The sequence below is a fragment of the Pteropus medius genome, unplaced genomic scaffold (genome assembly GCF_902729225.1).
Source record: "Pteropus medius unplaced genomic scaffold, Ma_sr-lr_union100, whole genome shotgun sequence".
NCBI classification, from domain to species: Eukaryota; Metazoa; Chordata; class Mammalia; order Chiroptera; family Pteropodidae; genus Pteropus; species Pteropus medius.
In genome coordinates, this window is record NW_024351729.1 from 20,772,441 (window position 1) to 20,791,491 (window position 19,051).

Here is a 19,051-nt window from a genome sequence, read left to right on the forward strand (position 1 = left end):
TAGATAAAAGGATATCTTGGCAACAAGCATGAATATACCACCAAGTTCCTTCATTTCATCGCTTCTGTCTCCTGGATCTTCTATTTTGAGGACACTTATGGGATTTTTGCATGGAATTGAAGATACTAGCATTGGAAGGGAAATGAAAAAACTGAGATACGACCGAGCCACCAAACAGGCTCCACCAGGAATTGGACACCGCTTGGGCAAACTTAACCGCAAGAAATATCACTGAAGAGCCCTTAAAACTTGTAGTCCTCACATTAGAGACAACATAATGGTTCCCCAGGGCAAGTAGGTGAATAACAATCTACAAGTTCTGGAGATACAACAAGGAAGCAGGAAAAGAGAAAATGGTCTCACCTGTTCTGGTCCCTGGAAGCAGATACGGCAGAGCGGTGTCCTCATGCCACTGTCCAGGCTGCTGCCCAGTGAGTAGCGATCCTCAGCCTTCCCCTTACAGAAGTCATCTGAGGAGGCACTGCTGAGCAGCAAGGCAGGTGGCTCTGTGGCTGGGCCACCCCAGTCATCTTCCACAGAAGGTGGAAAAGGTGGTAGGGGTGGCAGAGGAGGGGTCTCCCTGCCAACTCCTTCTCGAGGGCTCCTCCAGCCTGCCCACCCCCCGGCACCTAGAGCCGGAAGGGTATTGTTGTTGGCTGTCAAACCAGGGGGCTGTGGGTCTCCGTGCATGGGCAGGGGCGCTGGAGGTGGGCGCCGCAGTAGGAAAACTTTCAGGTCATTGAAGAGCATGCGGCAGCGGCACTTGAGGAGACCCTGGTGGCGCAACATCTGGGGATCCGGGGTGCACAGTCCACAGCGGTACCAGGCACAGCAGTAGCAGCAGCACCACCACCAGAACAGCCCGCTCAGGGGCATTAGCATGTGCCCAGTGGAAGCAGAGAGCCCGGGACGGGCAACTGGAGTCTTTGCAGAAGAAGATAGAATGGGTTTTTAGGGGAGAAGTGGGGGGTGTCCAGAGTGTATCTGTGTTAGATGGGGTGTCTGCTTTCTCACTGGTTCCTCTTATACCACCTCCAAGTAGCAAATAAATAAATTGCTTCCAGGACGGAGGACGGCTAGTCACTGATTCTGAAACGTCCTGGAAAGCCCAATTAAAAAAAAAAAATGGTTTTCTTGCCCCCTACCCCCACCTTAGGCTTTGCTTAGGGTGTCTCCTTTTTGCCTTCCACCTGGGTGCACCGGTAGGGGCAGGGGGATTAAAAAAAAAAATGTTGAGGATAGGCTGTTAGGGCCTTGGGATAAAGGTTTGTTAGAAAGTTCCCCAGGAGAGGATTATTGGGTTGTTCTCAAATTCCTAGGCAATGGGAAGTCTTTTTATAAATTTTATATAAAACGATGGGGAAGTCTTTTTTTTTTAATTTTATATAAAACGGTGGAGTGGGCTGAGCTGGGCTTAGGGCAAACTAGCTCAATGATGAATTGAGGATTACATGTGCAAGAGAGAAAAAGATTGTTTTCCTCAGGTTGGGGAGTGGGGAAAGGTGGGGGAGGAGAAGAGGTTGAGAGAAGTTTTAAATCTCTTGGCCAGAAAACAGAGGCAATTAACCCCCAGAAGCACCAGAGTTGCTTTTAAGAGAGCAGTTGGGATGGGGGGAAGGGATTACGGGTGAAATTGGGCAAAGGGTTTGTGCTTTGCCTCAGGAGCCAAAGGGCTACACAGAAGAGAAAAAAAGCCAATTAGGAGAATAGGGTGGGGAAATAAGGGACTGAGGAGGGGGAAAGAAAGGGGAAAAGATCTTTTAATCCTTGCAGAGCCTCCTCCTTCCTGAGCAGTAAGATCCTGGTTAGAGGAAGGGGTGTGTGTGTGTGTGTGTGGGCGGGAAGCAGTGGAGCAGAGAAAGGAGAAAAGGGGTAGAGGAGAGGGGCGTGTAGGAAGGGACCGGAGAAAGAGTAGTTACTGGATCTCAGCCCCCAGCCCACCCCTGCGACAGTTTGTAAATCCACAGCCCGCTCCCCTTGGCTCCATCAAAGGTCCCTTCCCGCGAGAGGCAAGGGCCAGGAGAAGGGCAGGTACGGGCGGGTGAGTGGCCTCTTGTTCTCCTCCTCTTCCTCCGCTGGGCGGTTGTCGCCCTCGTCAGGCTCCGGGTCTGCCTGCGGCCGCCGATGCTGCTGTGGAGGCGGTGGCGACTGCTGGTCGGCGTCCGGGTGTCTCCGCGGCGGGGGCTGCTCGGGCTCGTCCTCTGTCTGCTGCTCGCCGTCCTGCGCGGCCGCGACTCCAGCCTTCATGATCCTCCTCCTCCTTCTCCTCCTTCCCCGGGGGCTGGCCCTGAGCCCCCGCGCCCTGGCACCGCTGCCATGCAACCAGAGTCGAGGCAGGCGTAGGGGTGGGGGCGGCTGGGAAGTGAGAAGGGGTGGGTAATAAAAAATGAAATGATACTAGTAGAAGAAGAATAATTTGGTTCTCAAATAATCAGCAGAGTGCTTCTGGAGGGGTAAGGGTGGAAGAGGGCGGCTGCCGGGTCTTCACAGCAGCTCTGCCCCCGCTATCCCCATCAAGGGCGGCTGGCCGGCTCACGCCCCCAACCTTCACCTCCCCCTCCCCGCCCCGCCGCCGCCACTCCCTCCTCTCTGCTGCCTCTGGCTGGTTGGGCTCTCTGTTGCTACCTCTCCTCGCAGATGCAACGAGGTATGGCTTGTTTGCGGTTCCAGCTGAAGGTGTGGAGGAGGAAACAAAATTGTGTGGCGGAGGTGGGATGCAGCCAGCACTTGGTTCCGGCTTAGTCCTGTCTCGCGACTCCCCAAAACCATATGTAAATGTATCTCTTATAAAAGGCGAGGGGAAGCAAATCAGATTCCAGGCTGCTGCCAGGTGTTGTCTCGTCTTCCGCTGTTGCTCAGCACCCGCCGCCGTGACTGCTGCCCCCCTAGCTCAGTTCCCAAAGGGGTGGTGCTGGAAGGGAGGTGGCGCGGACTGTGAGTTGACCGTCCGAGGAGTAGAAGGAAGCAAGGTTCCTGGAGCGGAGAAAGCTCTCTGCTATCTCCGCCGCCGCCGTCTCTTCTGCATTCAGCACCCAGGCGAGTGGACAGCTCCCACCCAGACCCCGCGCGTCACGCAAGTGGGGGCCTGACGCAGACGCCGCGGAGGGATGGAGGAGGGAATGGGGATGAGAGGAAAAGAGGATAGAAGGAGAGGGAGCCAAAGGAGAGAAGAACTGAGCGAGGGAAGGGGATAGGGAGGGACCAAGGGAAAGGGAAGGAAGGAGGAGAAGGAGGGGTTTAGAAAGGAAGGAGGGAGTAAAATGCAGAAAGCGGGAGAAAGGCTAGTGGCGGGTGGAGGGGAGCAATTCAGGTACTAACTCGTGCTTTTCCCCCAGCTAGAAAGTATCAATGGATAGTACGGTTGTAGAATTTCTACTGTGCACTATCGCCGCCTCCCTCAGCACACATACACAGACTTCTGTAACTGAACCAGCGTCCATTTCCATGCTCATACAAACAATTTTAGGCAGATATCAGTCCTCAAGTTTGGGAACAGGTAAAGTTTTGTGATTCTCATACGGATTCTGGGACTTGATGGAGACTAAGTCCTTCATGACTAAGAAGTCAAGAAAATGATATTTCAAACAAGGAAAGTAATGCTAGCACTACTTTTGCCAATTTCCTCTAGAATTTAAGCTCCAAATGGCAGAGATTCGTGGAGAGTCCATTTCGATCCCATGTGCCTAGGTCAATGATGGCATGTAGTAGGTGCTCAATACATACTTGGTGAGTGGATTATGACTATCACCACCATCACCACCAGTCATCATTAATCCAAGCCATAGACCTTTTTCGATTGGGGACCATAAAAATCTAGAGCAATATTACGGCCTCATCTTAATCAATATCTCTAGCCTTTCCCTGAGCCACTGACAAGAGGCAATTTGAAATGGATTTTAATTTCCTCTCTTATTTCTCCTTCTGACTCATATCATCCTACCCCTTTCTTCTCAAGGAGCTTCTAGTGAGCAGAAAAGTAGGAAGTTAGTAGAAAATTAGTCCCCAAATGCGAAGAGCAAGAAAAAAACCCTTAAAATTGTCTGTACAATTTTAAGCATTGGCAGCATTGCTTTCTTGCCTTTCCTATAAATGCTTCTCTCTCTCTCTCTCTCTCTCTCTCTCTCTCTCTCTCTCTCTCACACACACACACACACACACACACACACCTTATCTCCAAGATCATAAACTTGGAAAAGTTATTCCAATGAGTCATCCGCACAGCTGCGGCAATGTCTTTAGAAATGGTGGAACCATAGATGGAATAGCATACAAAATCTCTGCACCAAAATATTATTGGCATGAAGTTCAGCACTGTAAATCATAAGAAAACTACCTCTTTGCTGCCATATCCTTGAATGATTCATTCCTACAAGACCTAAGGAACAATGACCTAAGTCTAGGTCTTGGTCAACCCAGTGTTGCTGCTATTTTGAATCATGCCTCAGCACCCACCAAGGCTGCTGAAACCTGGCCCGAAGTGAGTGACTTGATGTTGACACTGATGCTGTTAATAACTACAAAATAATATATATGTTATTAATATCCGCATGATCATTGTGCTGCAAAGAAGAATTTCTTTGTTTAAAAAAATCCATCCTCTCCCAAAGAAAATTCTCTGTGTTCCACATACCCTCTGCTTGCCTCTGACATTGTGCTAATCACACTCTATAACAATAATCTCATCATTCATTCATCTACCTTTACAAGACTCCTTAAAGACAGGGGCTAGTATTATATTTGTATCATCCAGTGGACGAGCAAAAAAATGAGCACTAAATGAATAAATGGATGAGTTAGTGGCCTTTTTGTTTCAATGAAGTTACCATATTTCTCCGCTTCAAGCTTGACCCATACATATGAGTGGTCTCATGTATGACTGAATATATGCTTTACATAAATTTGAGTATCAGGGTTTTGTGCTCATAAAATTCTAGTTCCATGCAAGTGTGTCATGAAAGTAAATTGGGACAGGAAATAGAAAAGCCATATGAACCCTATATTCAGAATCATAGAAAGGTGTGATATCCATGAGAAGACTGTCTTTCCCAACCCTTCCACTGAAAGCAAAAAGATTTCTAGAAACAGAAAGCTGCTAAGGATGGGAAGCAACAACAAGACTGTCATCAGAAAGACTGAAAGACCTGAGTGTTCTATTTTAAATACAATGTAAATCCTGAAAAACATCTCACTGAGTTAGAGTCTCTTTATGCTGATGATGAAACAGCAGTTGTGAGCCCCAGGAATAAATGCCACAATAAAGCAAATGTTCAATCAATAGATCTCCATTTAAGCAATCAAAAAATATTTACTGAACACTAATCACAGGCCAGGCATTGTGTTGGAGGATGTGGGGAGCACAATAATGAATTGGTTGGAATTGCATTCTTATGGGTCTAGTACTATAAATATGTACATAATCATAATAGAAGGTATAAAATAATAAATGCTACCATGGTACACAAAGTTTTGGTAATGTTTAGAATAAGATGGTAATGCTATGGCTTGGCAGTGATTAGGAGAGATGGGGGAAAGTGAAGATGCTAGAGCTCCAGGAAAATCTTTTTCAAGAAGTGACATTTGAACTGAGTTAAAATATGTAGAATTCAGGGGAGGAAAGCACATTTCTGGCAGTGGGAATGCTGAATACTTTAGTTCTTCCATTTGACTGGAGTGGAAGGTACTTGAAGGTAAGTAGCTGGAAGTAAAGTCAGAAAGGTAGGCTGGAGCCAGATCACAGAAGGCTCTGAATGCCACCTTGGGAGAAGATTTATTCATTGACCGGGTACTTGTTTTAATGGTTTTAAAGATTTGGAGCTGAAAGTGAAAGACAGAAAATAAACTTTATCTCTGAGCAGGTTAATTAACTGGATGAGATTTCACTGCTAACTGGTGAGAAGCAATCAATATTTTTCATCTCACACCAGAAAGTTCTCAGCTCCTTAATAGATTTATTCTTTTCGATGAAGTTGTTTTCAGATATTTTTCATTATATACAGAGTTGCTAGGGTCATGTGACTTAGAAGAGTAGAGGAATGAGAGGCTCCAAGGAATAGTCTTCAGGAAGAAATATCAGGAGACAGAGAGTTTCAGAAAAGACTTACTTTGGAGGCCATTGCACTTCTCTTTCCAACCAGGGGAGCCCTAAAAAGATGCCATACTGGCAGCTATTGCTACTTCCTTATGTAAACAGAAAGTATTTAGGCTAGAAGGCATTTTACAGAGGCTAAAAAAAAAAAAATCCAGAAAGATTAGGTGACTCTGTGCCTAAGAACTTTCGGCAAAGTAAGTGTCAGACGAGGGCTAGAACTTATACATTTTCTAATCCTATAGTTTGCTTTCCATTCAATTGTAGGTAACTCTTCAAACACATAGTTTCTCAAGAATAATTGCAGTTACTGTTCTCCTGAATATTGTTAATAGCTACCATGTACTGAGCCACACACCTTTTTCATATGTACTAAGAAACAACTGGGCACTTATTGAAAATAGAAATTCTTACGTGCCACCCCAAGTTTACCAAATAAGAATTTCTTAGGGAACAACCTGGAAATCTGCATTTTAACACATGGCTTGCCCAAGTGATTTTTTTGATCCTCAAAACTCCTTAGGTGGTCTATGGCCATGCTCCCCTGAACAAACTGATGTCGGAAGCTAAGCAGGGTTGAGCCTGGTTAGTACTTGGATGGGAGACTACCTAGGAAGACCAGGTGCTGTAGGCATAAAAAATAAAAAAATAAAAATAAGGGATTGTAAACTGACAAGGTCTTTGCAATCTGTGAGGTCAACCAAGGGTTGCCTCGCCTTAAAAAACAAACAAAAAAACAAAAAAAAAACTCCTTAGGTGGTATGTATTTTCCACATTTTTTTTTTTGGATTAAACAAACTGAGGCCAGAGAAAATAAGTCTAAGGTTATATTGTTGGTGAACACCAAAGTTGAGATTCTAATAGAAAACACTCTCAACCCAAAATTTATGCTCTTCTTACCATGCAACACAGCCTTTTAAATTAAATTTCCAGATACCACATAGAACCCATACGCAAGTATTATCTATCTGCCATACTATGTCACATGTCAAAAGACAGTTCAAAATTCAGGTTAAAATGTGGTAAGCAGCTTCTAAAATCCTCACTTCCTGGTATCCATGCTCTTGTGTTACCCCTTCCTTTTGAGTGTGGACTAAACCTCATGGCTTGCTACTAATAAACAGAATACAGCAAAAGTGATGGGGTGTCCCTTCCAGGTTACGAAAGACTGACTTTGTAGCTTGTTCTACCTAAGTCTCTCACTTGCTCTTCAAGTTGCTCATTCTGATGGAAATCAGATGCCATACTGTGAGCTACAAAGAAGCCCAGGTAGCAAGGAACTAAAGACAGTCTCCAGCCAAAGGCCAGTGAGGAACCAAGGCCCTCAGTCCAACAACCCACAGGGAACCAAATCTTGGCAACAACATGAGTGAGCCTGGAAGCAAATCCTTCCCCAGTTGAGCTTTGAGATGACCGTAGCCCTGGCTGACATCTTGATTGCAGCCTCATGAAAGAACCTGAGCCAGAGGACCCACCTAAGCTGTGCCTGAATTTCTGACTTACAGAAACGTTGAGATAAATCCAGTTGTTTTAAGGCCTCTGTACATTATCATAGCCCTCAACCCCAACACACATACACAGAGATACCCACTTCTCAACCAAAGTCCATTATCCAGCATTTAAGCAGTTTGACTATATAGCTACCTGCATGCCTTGGAAGGGATAAAGTTTTGGGAATCTCTCAATGAAACTGGGGATGTATTCTTAGTTCCCCCATGACTAAGAACTCTAGTGAAGAAAATGTTTCAAACAAGAAAGGAGACACCAGCATTATTTCCTTCTATTTTCTCTTCTAGAATTTAAGTTTCATGTCGCAGAGATTTTTTATTTTTTGGTCCATTTGACCCCATGTACTTAGATCACTGATGGCATGAAGTAGGTACTCAATACATAGTAGCTGAATGGATTATGACCGCCACCATCATCACCACAGTTATCATTACTTCAAGCCATAAACTTTCAACAGTGGAGCAAAAGAATCTAGAGGAATTTTATAGCCTTACCTTAACGAATACCCCAGCCTCCTCTTTATCCAAGCCTTTCACTGAGCCACTAATAAGGTGTAATTTGAAATAGATTTTAATTCCTCTCTTATTTCTGCTCCTGACTCACCCTTCTTGAAAAGTTTCTAGTGAGCAGAAAAGTGTCCCCAAAGGTAAGAAGCACACTATGTGTTGGGGGCAATTTGTTACACAGCAATTGGTGACTCCCAGCAATTGGTGGCACTGAGAACATCAGTCACTGTGTCCATGCTTTCTGTGCCCCAAGATACTCTATACTGACCTAAGACAGAGTTTGATCATTCACAAAACGATGCAAGTGTAAATGTGAGTGTTTGCCAGAAAAAAAAAAGAAGCATTCTGCTATGCTTAACTGGTGGGCTGAACTTAAGACCTAGGAGAGCTCCTTTAAAGCCTAATGTGCCTTTAAGATCACCTTGGTTCTTGTTAAAAGTACAGATTCCCAGATAGATTCTTACCTCCAGAGATTCTGACTTATTTGTCTAGCATGGGACTTGGGATATAGTTTTTTGTCTAGGTTCTTGGGTGATTTTGGAACAGGTGACACTGGGCTCCACCATGGAGAACACTGGCTTAGAAGATAAAGTTCAAAGCCAGGACCTCACCCTCCAGTCATCAGGCACCACAGAAGCAGTGTTATAAGTTGATATTCTTCTCCAGACATGAGTGAGTAAAGAGCAAGTCTCAAATCAATATCGAAGAAAAAGCAACATAGTGACATGGAAAAGGTGCAGAGAGAGATTTGTACATTCACCACTGGAGTCTGGACTATTTTTGGTAATAGGGATTCAGTAGGGAGCAAGATAAATGGAGGCTTTGCTTTCACAAAGTTCAAATCCTGGTGTGGAAAACAGATAAGTGGGCAAATAAATAAGTTAATTTCATGTGGTGATAAGTGCTATAAAGAAACTAAACAGGGTACTGTGATAGGAAATGACCCACTAGCACACGTGTTGATGGGAAGGAAATGGGCGGTGAGGAAAGGCAAAATAAACTTTTATTGTGTTTTACTGTGTTAAGAAACTGAAAATGTGGTGCTATTTATTACCGCAGCATAACTTAACCATTCCAAGAATAGAAACAGAGTCTTGGGTTATAGAAACAGCTTGGCCACTAATCAGCTGTATGACTTCAAGGACTGTTACAATCTGGGCCTCAGTTTCCCAGTTTATAAAATGCTTGTGATCAGAAGAGCACTGCGGTTCTTGCTAGCTGTACCATTCTATGAAATACATAGCAGTTGCCTGAATTCGAGCCAAAATCTCACAAGTGAATGGAAAATAAGTCTCTGCTTTTCCTCTCACCACATGTCCTGGCCACTTGATACCCTCTCAGCACTTCCTCTTCCTCCCTACAGCTCCTGACTGGTGCCTGAAAGCACCTGCGTGTCCTCCTCTCTCGGCCACATCCTCAGCCCAAAATCATCTGTTGGGGTTTTTAGTTCAGGGATGCTCCTAGAAGGGAGTGTCTGGCCAGCCTGCCCTGCAGCAGCCGTAGCCCTGCTGCCCACCTCCTGTACCTGTGACTGCATAGGCTTTTCCGGGCTCTTTTTCTGGGAAAGCAAATCGTATTATTAAATATTCAAAAAGCCTGCAGTGAAGCAGCGGACATGAAAGACAGAGTCGGCTTCTCAGTGTGCTGAGAGGGCAGTTGCCTGCTCAGAGTCAGGCTGGGACGCAGGGAGAGATGGTGTTAGCTGAAGATTCCCCAGGCTCTTCTGGATATGCCTCTGATGTGTTCATCCCACATCTGGTCCCAGAAGATAAGGGCTTTTGTCTGTCATGGCGGGGACACAGTCCTCTACTGACCAACCCTCTTTGGTAACGTATCATCTTGTTCCAGTGAAATGTGACTAATCATAGAATTATAGATGTCTATGATGCATATATACACATATATACGTAGCCAGGAGAGAAATGTAATCTTTATTTATACCACAAACTCCCCCAGTTCACATGTGTATATTGATACCCACACCCTGCAAACTCTAGCCATGTACATATAACCCATTTGAACAGAGCCCATTTAATGCAACGTGGCTTTAAAAAGAGCCTGCTTTAAATGGCTACCTAATGTGCACATGTAGATCGATAGCCAGACAGATAGAAATATTGATTTTTAGATATATACATAGCAATAATAAAACCTTGAATTTATATACCCTCCTTCTCCTGGGACATTCCCAGGATATGTCAAGTCTCCCCTGTGTGGAAAGCATAAAAGTTTATTTGTGTATGAGATGTAAAGCAGAATTAATATAAACACAAAGAAAGCCCCCAAAGCATTCTGGTTTATGTCACCTTGTACCTCATATACCCTGATTTAAATTCACATACCCTCGAAAATAGGAGAGACTTGGGTTCTATGAATTATAACGAGATGTCTGTAATACCATCCACGTGCATGATATTCTAAATAATATTACCTGGAGACTTTTTTTGAAATTGTACCTACACTTCCTGCAACGTTTATCATTTCTACCTTTTCAGATTCACGTGGTTATGGATATAGGGAGATGATACATAAGTATATAATTGTATGAAAATCCATTAAGCTATTCACTTAATATTTGTGTACTTTACTGTATATAAGTAAGTACCTCAATATAAAACCATATGAAAACACAAAGTTGCCTCTTGAAATCCAGGATGTATTCCCATAAACTGGAACTTAGATAAAAAAAAGGGTACTTGATATGTGGGTGTATCTGAGAATTCTGTTAGTCCAGATAAGGTGGGAGGGACACAGAGATCTGATTCTGTCAGTTCATGGTAATGTGACCTCGGCCGTTTTCCTTAACCTCTCTGTGCCTGTTTCTTCATCTGCAGACAAAATAAAACCAACCTCGTAGAGAGACATAAAGATTAAATGAGAAAATCAGTGTAAAGCCCTTTACATGGTGTCTGGCACATAATCATTTCTGAGTAATAGCTGGCTATTCCTACTGTGATCACAGCAAGGCCCAACTCCTTGCTGGGGGTCATTTATGTGCCACAGCATCATGTGCCACAAACTCTGCCCTCCAAAGCATCTGCAAAAGCAAAAAGATTAAATCTAATCAGACGTCTGTGTCCTGATTATATTTAATGAAAGATTTTCAGTGTCCTGCTTGTCCAACCTCATCCACGACAGCCAAAAAAACAAATTTTGGTTTTCCAAATCCCTGGCTGGGTACTGTTGTTTTCTAACTTCCTCAGCAAGCAACACAACCTCTTCCCATCACCAGTATCCCCACCTAACACTCTGTCATACCTCTGCTGTCCTCTGGTCCTGGTCCTGTTCTCCCAGCACCCCTGCAGGTACGCACTCCCCCAAAACTAGCCCAGTCAGTGTTCTCTTCCAATTCACTGATGTTGGGGATGGACATGTAAGTGGATAAGTGAGTGCATGTGTACAGAATGAACAAAGTAGGGGCTTCGTAGAAAGGCCTGGATTATGGATCCTAGGCATGCCCCTCGGTGCAAGTGACCCGACCTCTCTGAACCTTGGTTTCCTTATCTAGAAAATGAGACCCTTAGACCCTTGTGGTTAAAATGGAATGAGGACACACATACCAAGTAAGTACCTCGCATAACACTCGTGAAAAGAAACATGGACTAGCGGTAAGAAAGAAGGAATTTGCTGCAGAGTCCTTGCTTGGGAGATTGATTGCAGTTCTGTTGGGCAGGATAACTCCTTATTAACTGAAATAAAACTTCATGCCTTCTTGAGAATTATCTTGTCTGAACATTTTCATTGAGAGTTGGTCCTAGTTAGGGTTGGCAAGATTTGTGCAATTCACACATACTCGTGAAATTCAAGAACGTTATCTCTTACCGACAGACCATAATGACTGTAATAAATCTGTTTTAATAAACAAGTAATTATAGTTGACAATAAACGTGTAAACATGATGCTAATTAGAAACCCCCTCATAGCTGTTCCTAGTTTGGGGACCCATGTACACGTACTTGGGAATATGGGTAACACCAGACACTGTTCTCATCCACGGGTGAGCAATAGGTGCTACCTTCTTTGTCTATCTTTCTTTTTTCAATAGAAAGTATTATCTTCTTCAGTTAAGAAAATTAGGTCATTTTAGCACATTGGTTTCCAATGCTATCCCTTTAAACTCAGGTTTCCTACTAACCTTGGGGGACTGTGATTTATTACACAAAATGCCTTTAGATATGGGGACACTGACCTCATTACCTGGGTTCTTTCCAAACTTAGCAACAAAGACATGGCTTGTCGATCCTTGGGATTTGGGAGGGATCGGTGATAGAAGGCTGAAAGGAGAAGGTGATTAAGATTAATAAACAGTCTTACACCAACAAATTGTTTTTATTGAACCATGAAAAAGATAAGCCACACAGGGAGACAGTGACCCAAGTAAAGATTCTGTCCTGCTTGTGGGCAGAAGGGTCGTAGCTTGGAGCTTCTCTTCCAAAGCAGAGAGCCTTCTCATTTATGTGCCCTAGAGATGGGTTGCAAAATTATTTTTGATGAAGAGCAGCCACAGTTAATTCCTTGGCCATGAGCAAAAGTCCTTGGAAGCCTTATCTATAAAATTTTCTAAAGAATCCTCTATTTTTTTTTTTTATCGATTGATATGGTGAGCAAAGGAAAGGTAGGTATAATTTTCTATCAATCTCTTTCCTAGCTCTTTTATTTCTCTAATAAGAGTCCTGATGCATATTTCTTTTCTTTCTTAGATCCCTTTTCTCTCATCTTTTCTAGGCCACAATTTTATCCAAGAAGTCTTCTTGGTAATGAACCAGGGAGAAGCAGTATTGTCCAGGGGTTAAGGACACTGACTTTTAGTTCAAAAAAATTTGGTTTTGATCCCAGCTCCTCCACTATCTCAGACAGGATAGGTTATGCTGCAGCAACAAACAGTACAACATTTGACATTTTCCATTTCTTAACACAATAAAAGTTTATTTTGTCTTTCCACAAAGTCAGTGCACATCTGAGCAACTCTGCAAGGCAGCTGCCTTCATGTAGGGGCACAGCAGTCCAGTCTGCTTGAATTTTATGACACCCCCCCCATCCTAATGCATGCTCATGTGACTGCAGTGATAGAGGAATCAAACATTGAAGATCACATGCCAGCTCTGAAATGTGTCAGCCCAGGAGTACCTTGTCACTTAAAGTCACACCCCATTGGCAACACTAGTCCTAAGTCTCTTTCCAATTAGAAAGAGAGATGGGAAATATAGTTTTCCATGTACCTAGGAGGGAGAATAGAATCAGAAATATTGATGACACTGGTATTAACCACCATAGCCACATACTAGTCGTTTGATGGGCAAATTACTTAACTTTCTGAGCCTCAGTTCCCTCTTCTATAAAATTGGAAAAGCAATAGTATCTAACCTACGAGTTTCTTGTGAAGATTAAATAAAATAAAGCATATAAAGTGTGTGGCATAATTTATGCATATTATAAGCATTTAAGAAATGCTAGTCATCATTATCAAATATAGCATGGTAGGCATACTTTCTACTTGCTTAGACAACAGAGAAAATAGGTTGGCAGCAATTAGATTGGAAGGTGAAAGGGAGAATAACCCTTGAATCCATCTTTTTAACTCTTAGGCTTCCCAAGAAAGCTAGGTCCCAAGAAACAGGTGTGAGTGGCTATTCTTTAGGCCCATGGAACACTGGATGTGATCAAGGTTTGTGATACCCTGTTATGACAGCCTGGCATGAATGTATCTGGTACCTGTGACTTGCCTGTTGTATCAGTCAAGATCCTTGAGGGGACTGGACAACACACTCAGAGATTTTCTAATGAAGGTACTATATACAAATGTGTATATAGTTAAGGTAAGAGTAAGGGAACCAATGGGGAATGCAGAGTCACCCATCTGTGCCAGCTTTAGGTCTGAAGGGGCAAAGTCAGGAAGTAGTAATATGGAGCCTAAATGAAAGTGGAACTATGGAAGGGGAACCACCCAAAAGAAGTGCTAGTCATAGTAGGATACAGATACTGTCCAAACCATGACAAAGCAGGGAGGAATCAGGAGGAATGAATAACCAAATCTCTCTCCCCTCTCTCCCTTTCATCTCCTGATGATATTAACCATTAACCAAAGCCAACCAAAAGCCAGACGATGAGGGTACCTGGATGATACAGCCCCATGAGCTTAGCTTCAGGGCACAGAAGTCATGCTGGGGTGGGGATACACAGCACACCTGTACTCCAGCGCTCTCGCGCTCTCTCGCTCTCTCGCTCTCTCTCTCTCTCTCTCTTTCTCTCTCTCTCTCTCTCTCTCTCTCTCTTTTCTTCTGCCTCCCCCGACTCCCTCTTCTCTGATCCTCCTGATTTCGCTTTCCGGATTGACCGAACATCTCCTTAGGTGGAAAGTGCTGCCTGGATAGAGGTAATTAAAGCCACAGGACTTCTAGCTACCATGTGGAATGAGCAATTCGCAGGCACCAGCCCAAAGTGTTCCTAGACAGTCCATCGACCTCCCACTGCTGCTGCTGCTATTTTGAGTCCAAGTACGAACATGATTTACCTCTGTAGTCTGTTCACGAGAGCTGTGGAGTGTGGGCATCTGCTGTTTTTGCTGCCCAGCCTCTATTCACCTCATCTTGTTTATCATTCCCAGTTCTCTCTGGAATATCACCCTTTCCTTCCCACTCTCAGCTCCTGTCTTCAAGTAAAGTTGACTCATTGCTGGCTCAGAGGTGGAACACGTGACCTAGGCTAAACCAATCATTGCGTCTCACTTTCCTGTACACAGTAATTGGTTCAAGGATGGACTTGTGATACAGTCGGATCAATAAAATATAGTGATATTTTTTGCTAGAAACACTTTGACAAAGACTATTGTTATTTTCTAGATAGAACATTCTAGAAGACTTTTTGGTTGACTCTCAGTTAGCCATCTACCCTAACTGATTGTCTAAGCAAGGGGTTCACAACCTCAGCACTCCTGACATTTTGAACCAGACAGTTCTTTGTTGATGGGGGCTGTCCCATGCACGTTAAGATGTTTAGCAAGTATCCCTGTCTTCTATCCACTAGATGCCTGTAGCACTCCCAACTATATTTGTCTTTATGTATTGTCAAATGGTCTCTCTGAGACAACATCTTCCTTGGTTGAAAACCCTAGTCTCAGCTAACCACGGTAGCCATTTCTCAGTGGATAGCTGAAGAATGGGTACGAGAAGCCTTCTAGGAGATTCTGTGGAATGTTTCCTTTTTCTGAAGAAAGAGCCGGAGGAAGAGATCATTTTAGTTACTTCCTACACATTGCAATGTCTAGATACAGCACTGAACTTCAATAGCCATTACGTCATCGTGAAGGGAGCCATGCTGAAAGAAGAATTTGATACTGAAAATGAAAAAGTAGAAAAAACTTGGCTCGATTGACACTGTTAAGGCCTTTAATTAACCAATCTGGATCTCACTATGTCTTTGGATTTCTTCCTGTGTGAGGCGAAAAATTTCCTTATTGATTAAGCTAACTCAAGTCAGATTTTCTGTTGTTTGCAGCTCAAATTATCCCAACTGACATAGACTTCAACATGAGTATAGGTAACCCTGGGAGTTTCTGGATGTTCTCATGATCACAAAGGAAAATCCTACCTAACATTTGAGAAAATACAGAGAATGAAAAGCTGGGAGGAGAGAGAAGAAATGTGTTTTAGTGACAATCGTTCAGACATATGAGACAATACTTTTATTTTTTGTTTGGCTTTAGTCCATTAGAATTGGGTTTTCTGTCTCTTGCAATAATAAGTGATCTAACTGATACAGATGGAATAGAAATAGAGCTTCCAGCTTCAGAAAGTCATCCTAGAGCAGACAAAAGATGTAAATACTTTGGATGACCGTCCACCCAAATTAATCTGAACTCTTTGGCTGTGTCTATACCAATGAACAAAGTAGAATGAGGCACTACCCAATCTCCCCCAACCCATGTTTTCCAAATATAACAAAATACACCTGGCTAAAATATTAACGAAATTAAGAAAACATGGCTTTCAAATATACACACTTGTCAACAATATCAAATTCCACTGACTCATAGTAGCTTTTGCCTGTAAGCTCCATATATATATTTGATTATATTAGACAGTATTGGATCTATAAAAGGAAAGAGTTAAAAGAAAACTTGAATACATCTTATCCCACTTTCGCATTTTACAGAGGAAGAAACTGAGTACCAGAGAGGAGAGTTGATTACCAAGGTCACACAGTTACGATGTGGCAGAGCCAGGACCGGAAATTGTGTGTCTTGACTCTTTTGCCCTTATTTATTCTTGCTTACCTCACCTATGTGACATTGGGTCTCATTTTCTTAAACAGTGTATACAGAGATTGGGCATTTGGCTTTTCTTTCCTGAGGTGCTAGAAGTCACTCCCGGCATCTGAATCTTATTAGTGGCGCCCATGAGAACACACATTTTAAAATCTTCTTTCTGGAGCAGCTGTGTCAGCGGCCTTGGGAAGCTCTGGGACAGGTGGGACCCTCACCCTCGGCTGGGACAGATGGCCAGTCTGGCAAGGCTGATCCCATCACCTGCTCTCCTTCAGGCTGAGTCGGAGCCAGCTGGATACTTGAGGGCAGAAAAACTGGAGACAGCGGAGTGGGAGAATGGACCCTCCCAGTGGCAGAAGGCACAGAATCTTTTGTGCCACCAAAAACTGAATCCAAATTTAAAGCTGACACACAGGTGGAGTGGGTGAGCCTCTGTGATTTGATGGGTTCTCTGAGGTTCTGGTTGCCTAAAAATATCTCCTCTACCCACCTGCCTAGGACAACCTCCCTTCTTCTCAGGCCTACAATTCCTACCACTGGAGTCCTGAAGGATTTAGATGACAAAGGATGGAGTGTGTGTCCCAGAAGGTCACTGTGAAAGCCGATTTCCTGGGAGTGGAAGGGAGGCCCTTGTGTCTGCTCCTTTTAGCGCAAAAGCTAATCCTGCCAGGAGCTCAGAGAAGACAAAAGTGGCCTACTTCACAACTTTGCCTCCCACTGAGACACCAGTCACTCAATTCATTCATGCCCATATGACCAGGACCTTGATGAAATTGGGCAGCAGGCTTTAATGAAAATAAGGAAAGGGAGACTCTAAGCAGAGCATCCCATTCTGCCTCCTTTGCACTCTCATTTAGGTTTTTTTCTCTGCGGGAATCTGGGTCCAAGTTGGAGAAATTTTTTCTTTGTGCTTGCTGTAGCCAAACATCAAAGTGCTTCTCTGCTCTGCAGGGCTCTCCAATTATTGTGGTTGTTGTTCCCATTTCTTCTTGCCCCCACTTCCCCTTAGCCAATCCCAGAAGGAAATTAAAAGTCCTTGGCATGCACTTGAGAGTAGAGGTTTGATATGGTGGGGTGCAGGGAGGGGCGATGAGAGAGACTCATGACCCTGTTGATTGATTCTGTCTACTCCATTCCAACAGGTGTGAGCCTTGGCTCTGCTCTGTCAGAGGCTGGGCAGAAAGAGAGATCGACAGGAAGGGTCAGAGGGGAACAGTGGCCGAAAGGAAGAGCCTGGCAGGTGGCAGAGTGATTAATGATCTTGAGTTCAGAGAACATAACACAGTCAAATAGGGGAGAGAGTTGAGCTAAGAATTTATAGGCTGTGGCATGAAGGGGAAGCTCTCTGAATACTTAAGATGCTTGGTGTAGGCTTTATTGGTTGGAATCAGAGTGGATACCTCTATTGGGTCAGATAATTTATTCATTCATTAACAAAGTGCACATGGATAGGACTGTGATTGTCTTATCTGGGCCAGACACACCTTTGGAAGGATGGGGGTGGGCTTGTCCTTGAAGCAAATGGACACTCCTATTGTCAATCATCCTGGCACAAATTTAATTGGATGCTAGCTACAAGGATATAAGGAGGAGGGACTTACACTGGGAAGGAAAAAGTATTTGTCCCACCCCACCCCACCCTCGGCTCCCCTCCCCCCCCGTCTCCCCTCCCCTCTCCCTGGGGAGGCGGGGGGATTAGGATGTATCTTCTGCTCGCACCTCAAAGCCAAGAACAGCCCTGGGATATTTCTGCTGTGAATGCCTGCTGAGGCAGGGAGAAGGCTGCCCTTTGTCAATGGAGGCAAGCCAATAGCCAAGCAAGAAAATATCTGAAGATGGCCTAATATGAAGCAAGAGTTTTTGGTAATTCTGTTTTCACAATTTCTTCTGTTAATCCCAGACTTCCAGAAAAGTCTCCTTAAGATTTATAGCCCTGTCTCAGTGACGTTGTGGTGGCTGAGAAGCAGCTGATACTTGCTTGAGACCCATCAGCAGAGCAGTGAGCAGGATCCCCTCCTTGAAGCCAGAGAAGTAGAACGAGTGGTTATTGTAGGGCAGCTGTCCTCAGTAGGAACAGCATGAGGGCGGATGGCTGGGGCAGTGGCTCTGGTTAAGGCAGAGGGAAACATCCTCATGGAATCGTTCCTGAACATGGGTAAGGCAGCACTCTGGGAAGCTCTCCAAAATGGTCTGAGCGTCTCAGAGGGCTGGGTTCTCAGCTCAGGCTGAGGTTTGAGGGGCTTTCTTTTATAATGTTAGACACTTCCCAAGGGGCCTGGGATTGTGTTGGGCTCTAGGGACACAGGGATGAATTAGATATGATCCCTCCCCTCAGGACCTTCCTGCCTAAGTGACTTTACCTCATCCCTTCTAGTGTCTGGACCAGAGGTCCCTGGGCAGGAAAAGGCATCTGAATTCCGGGCTCAGGGGAACCACTCATTTTCTTCGTCATCTATGTCTGATTTTAGGAACCATAGGCTAACAAAATCTGGAGGAGAAGTTGGAGAGTGTCTATCTCAACTCTCTGATTTTATAGACTTAAGGGCATTGAAATGGTAAAATCTGGTGGGAAAGAGGCCATCCATACCCATCCCTTGGCAAAGGGGCATTTTCTGCAAGTAACATAAGAGCATCACCCTAAGAAGGAGGCAAGTCCTGTGGCCAAGTGTGCAGACTCAGACACAAAGA

General features: G+C 44.2%; 1 protein-coding gene across 2 annotated transcripts in view; it reads right to left on the minus strand.

Annotated features, from left to right (window-relative positions):
- Window positions 1-3,376, minus strand: part of MARCHF4 (membrane associated ring-CH-type finger 4) — a 93,646-nt gene extending 90,270 nt beyond the window's left edge. For both annotated transcript variants that reach the window (XM_039844723.1, XM_039844724.1), the window contains exons 1-2: window positions 2,626-3,376; window positions 364-2,355 (exon numbers count right to left, since the gene is read on the minus strand). In XM_039844723.1, coding sequence (XP_039700657.1) covers window positions 364-882 — 519 coding nt within the window. In that variant the 5' untranslated portion in view covers window positions 883-2,355; window positions 2,626-3,376. The remainder of the gene's footprint in view (window positions 1-363; window positions 2,356-2,625) is intronic.
- Window positions 3,377-19,051: the final 15,675 nt, after the last annotated feature.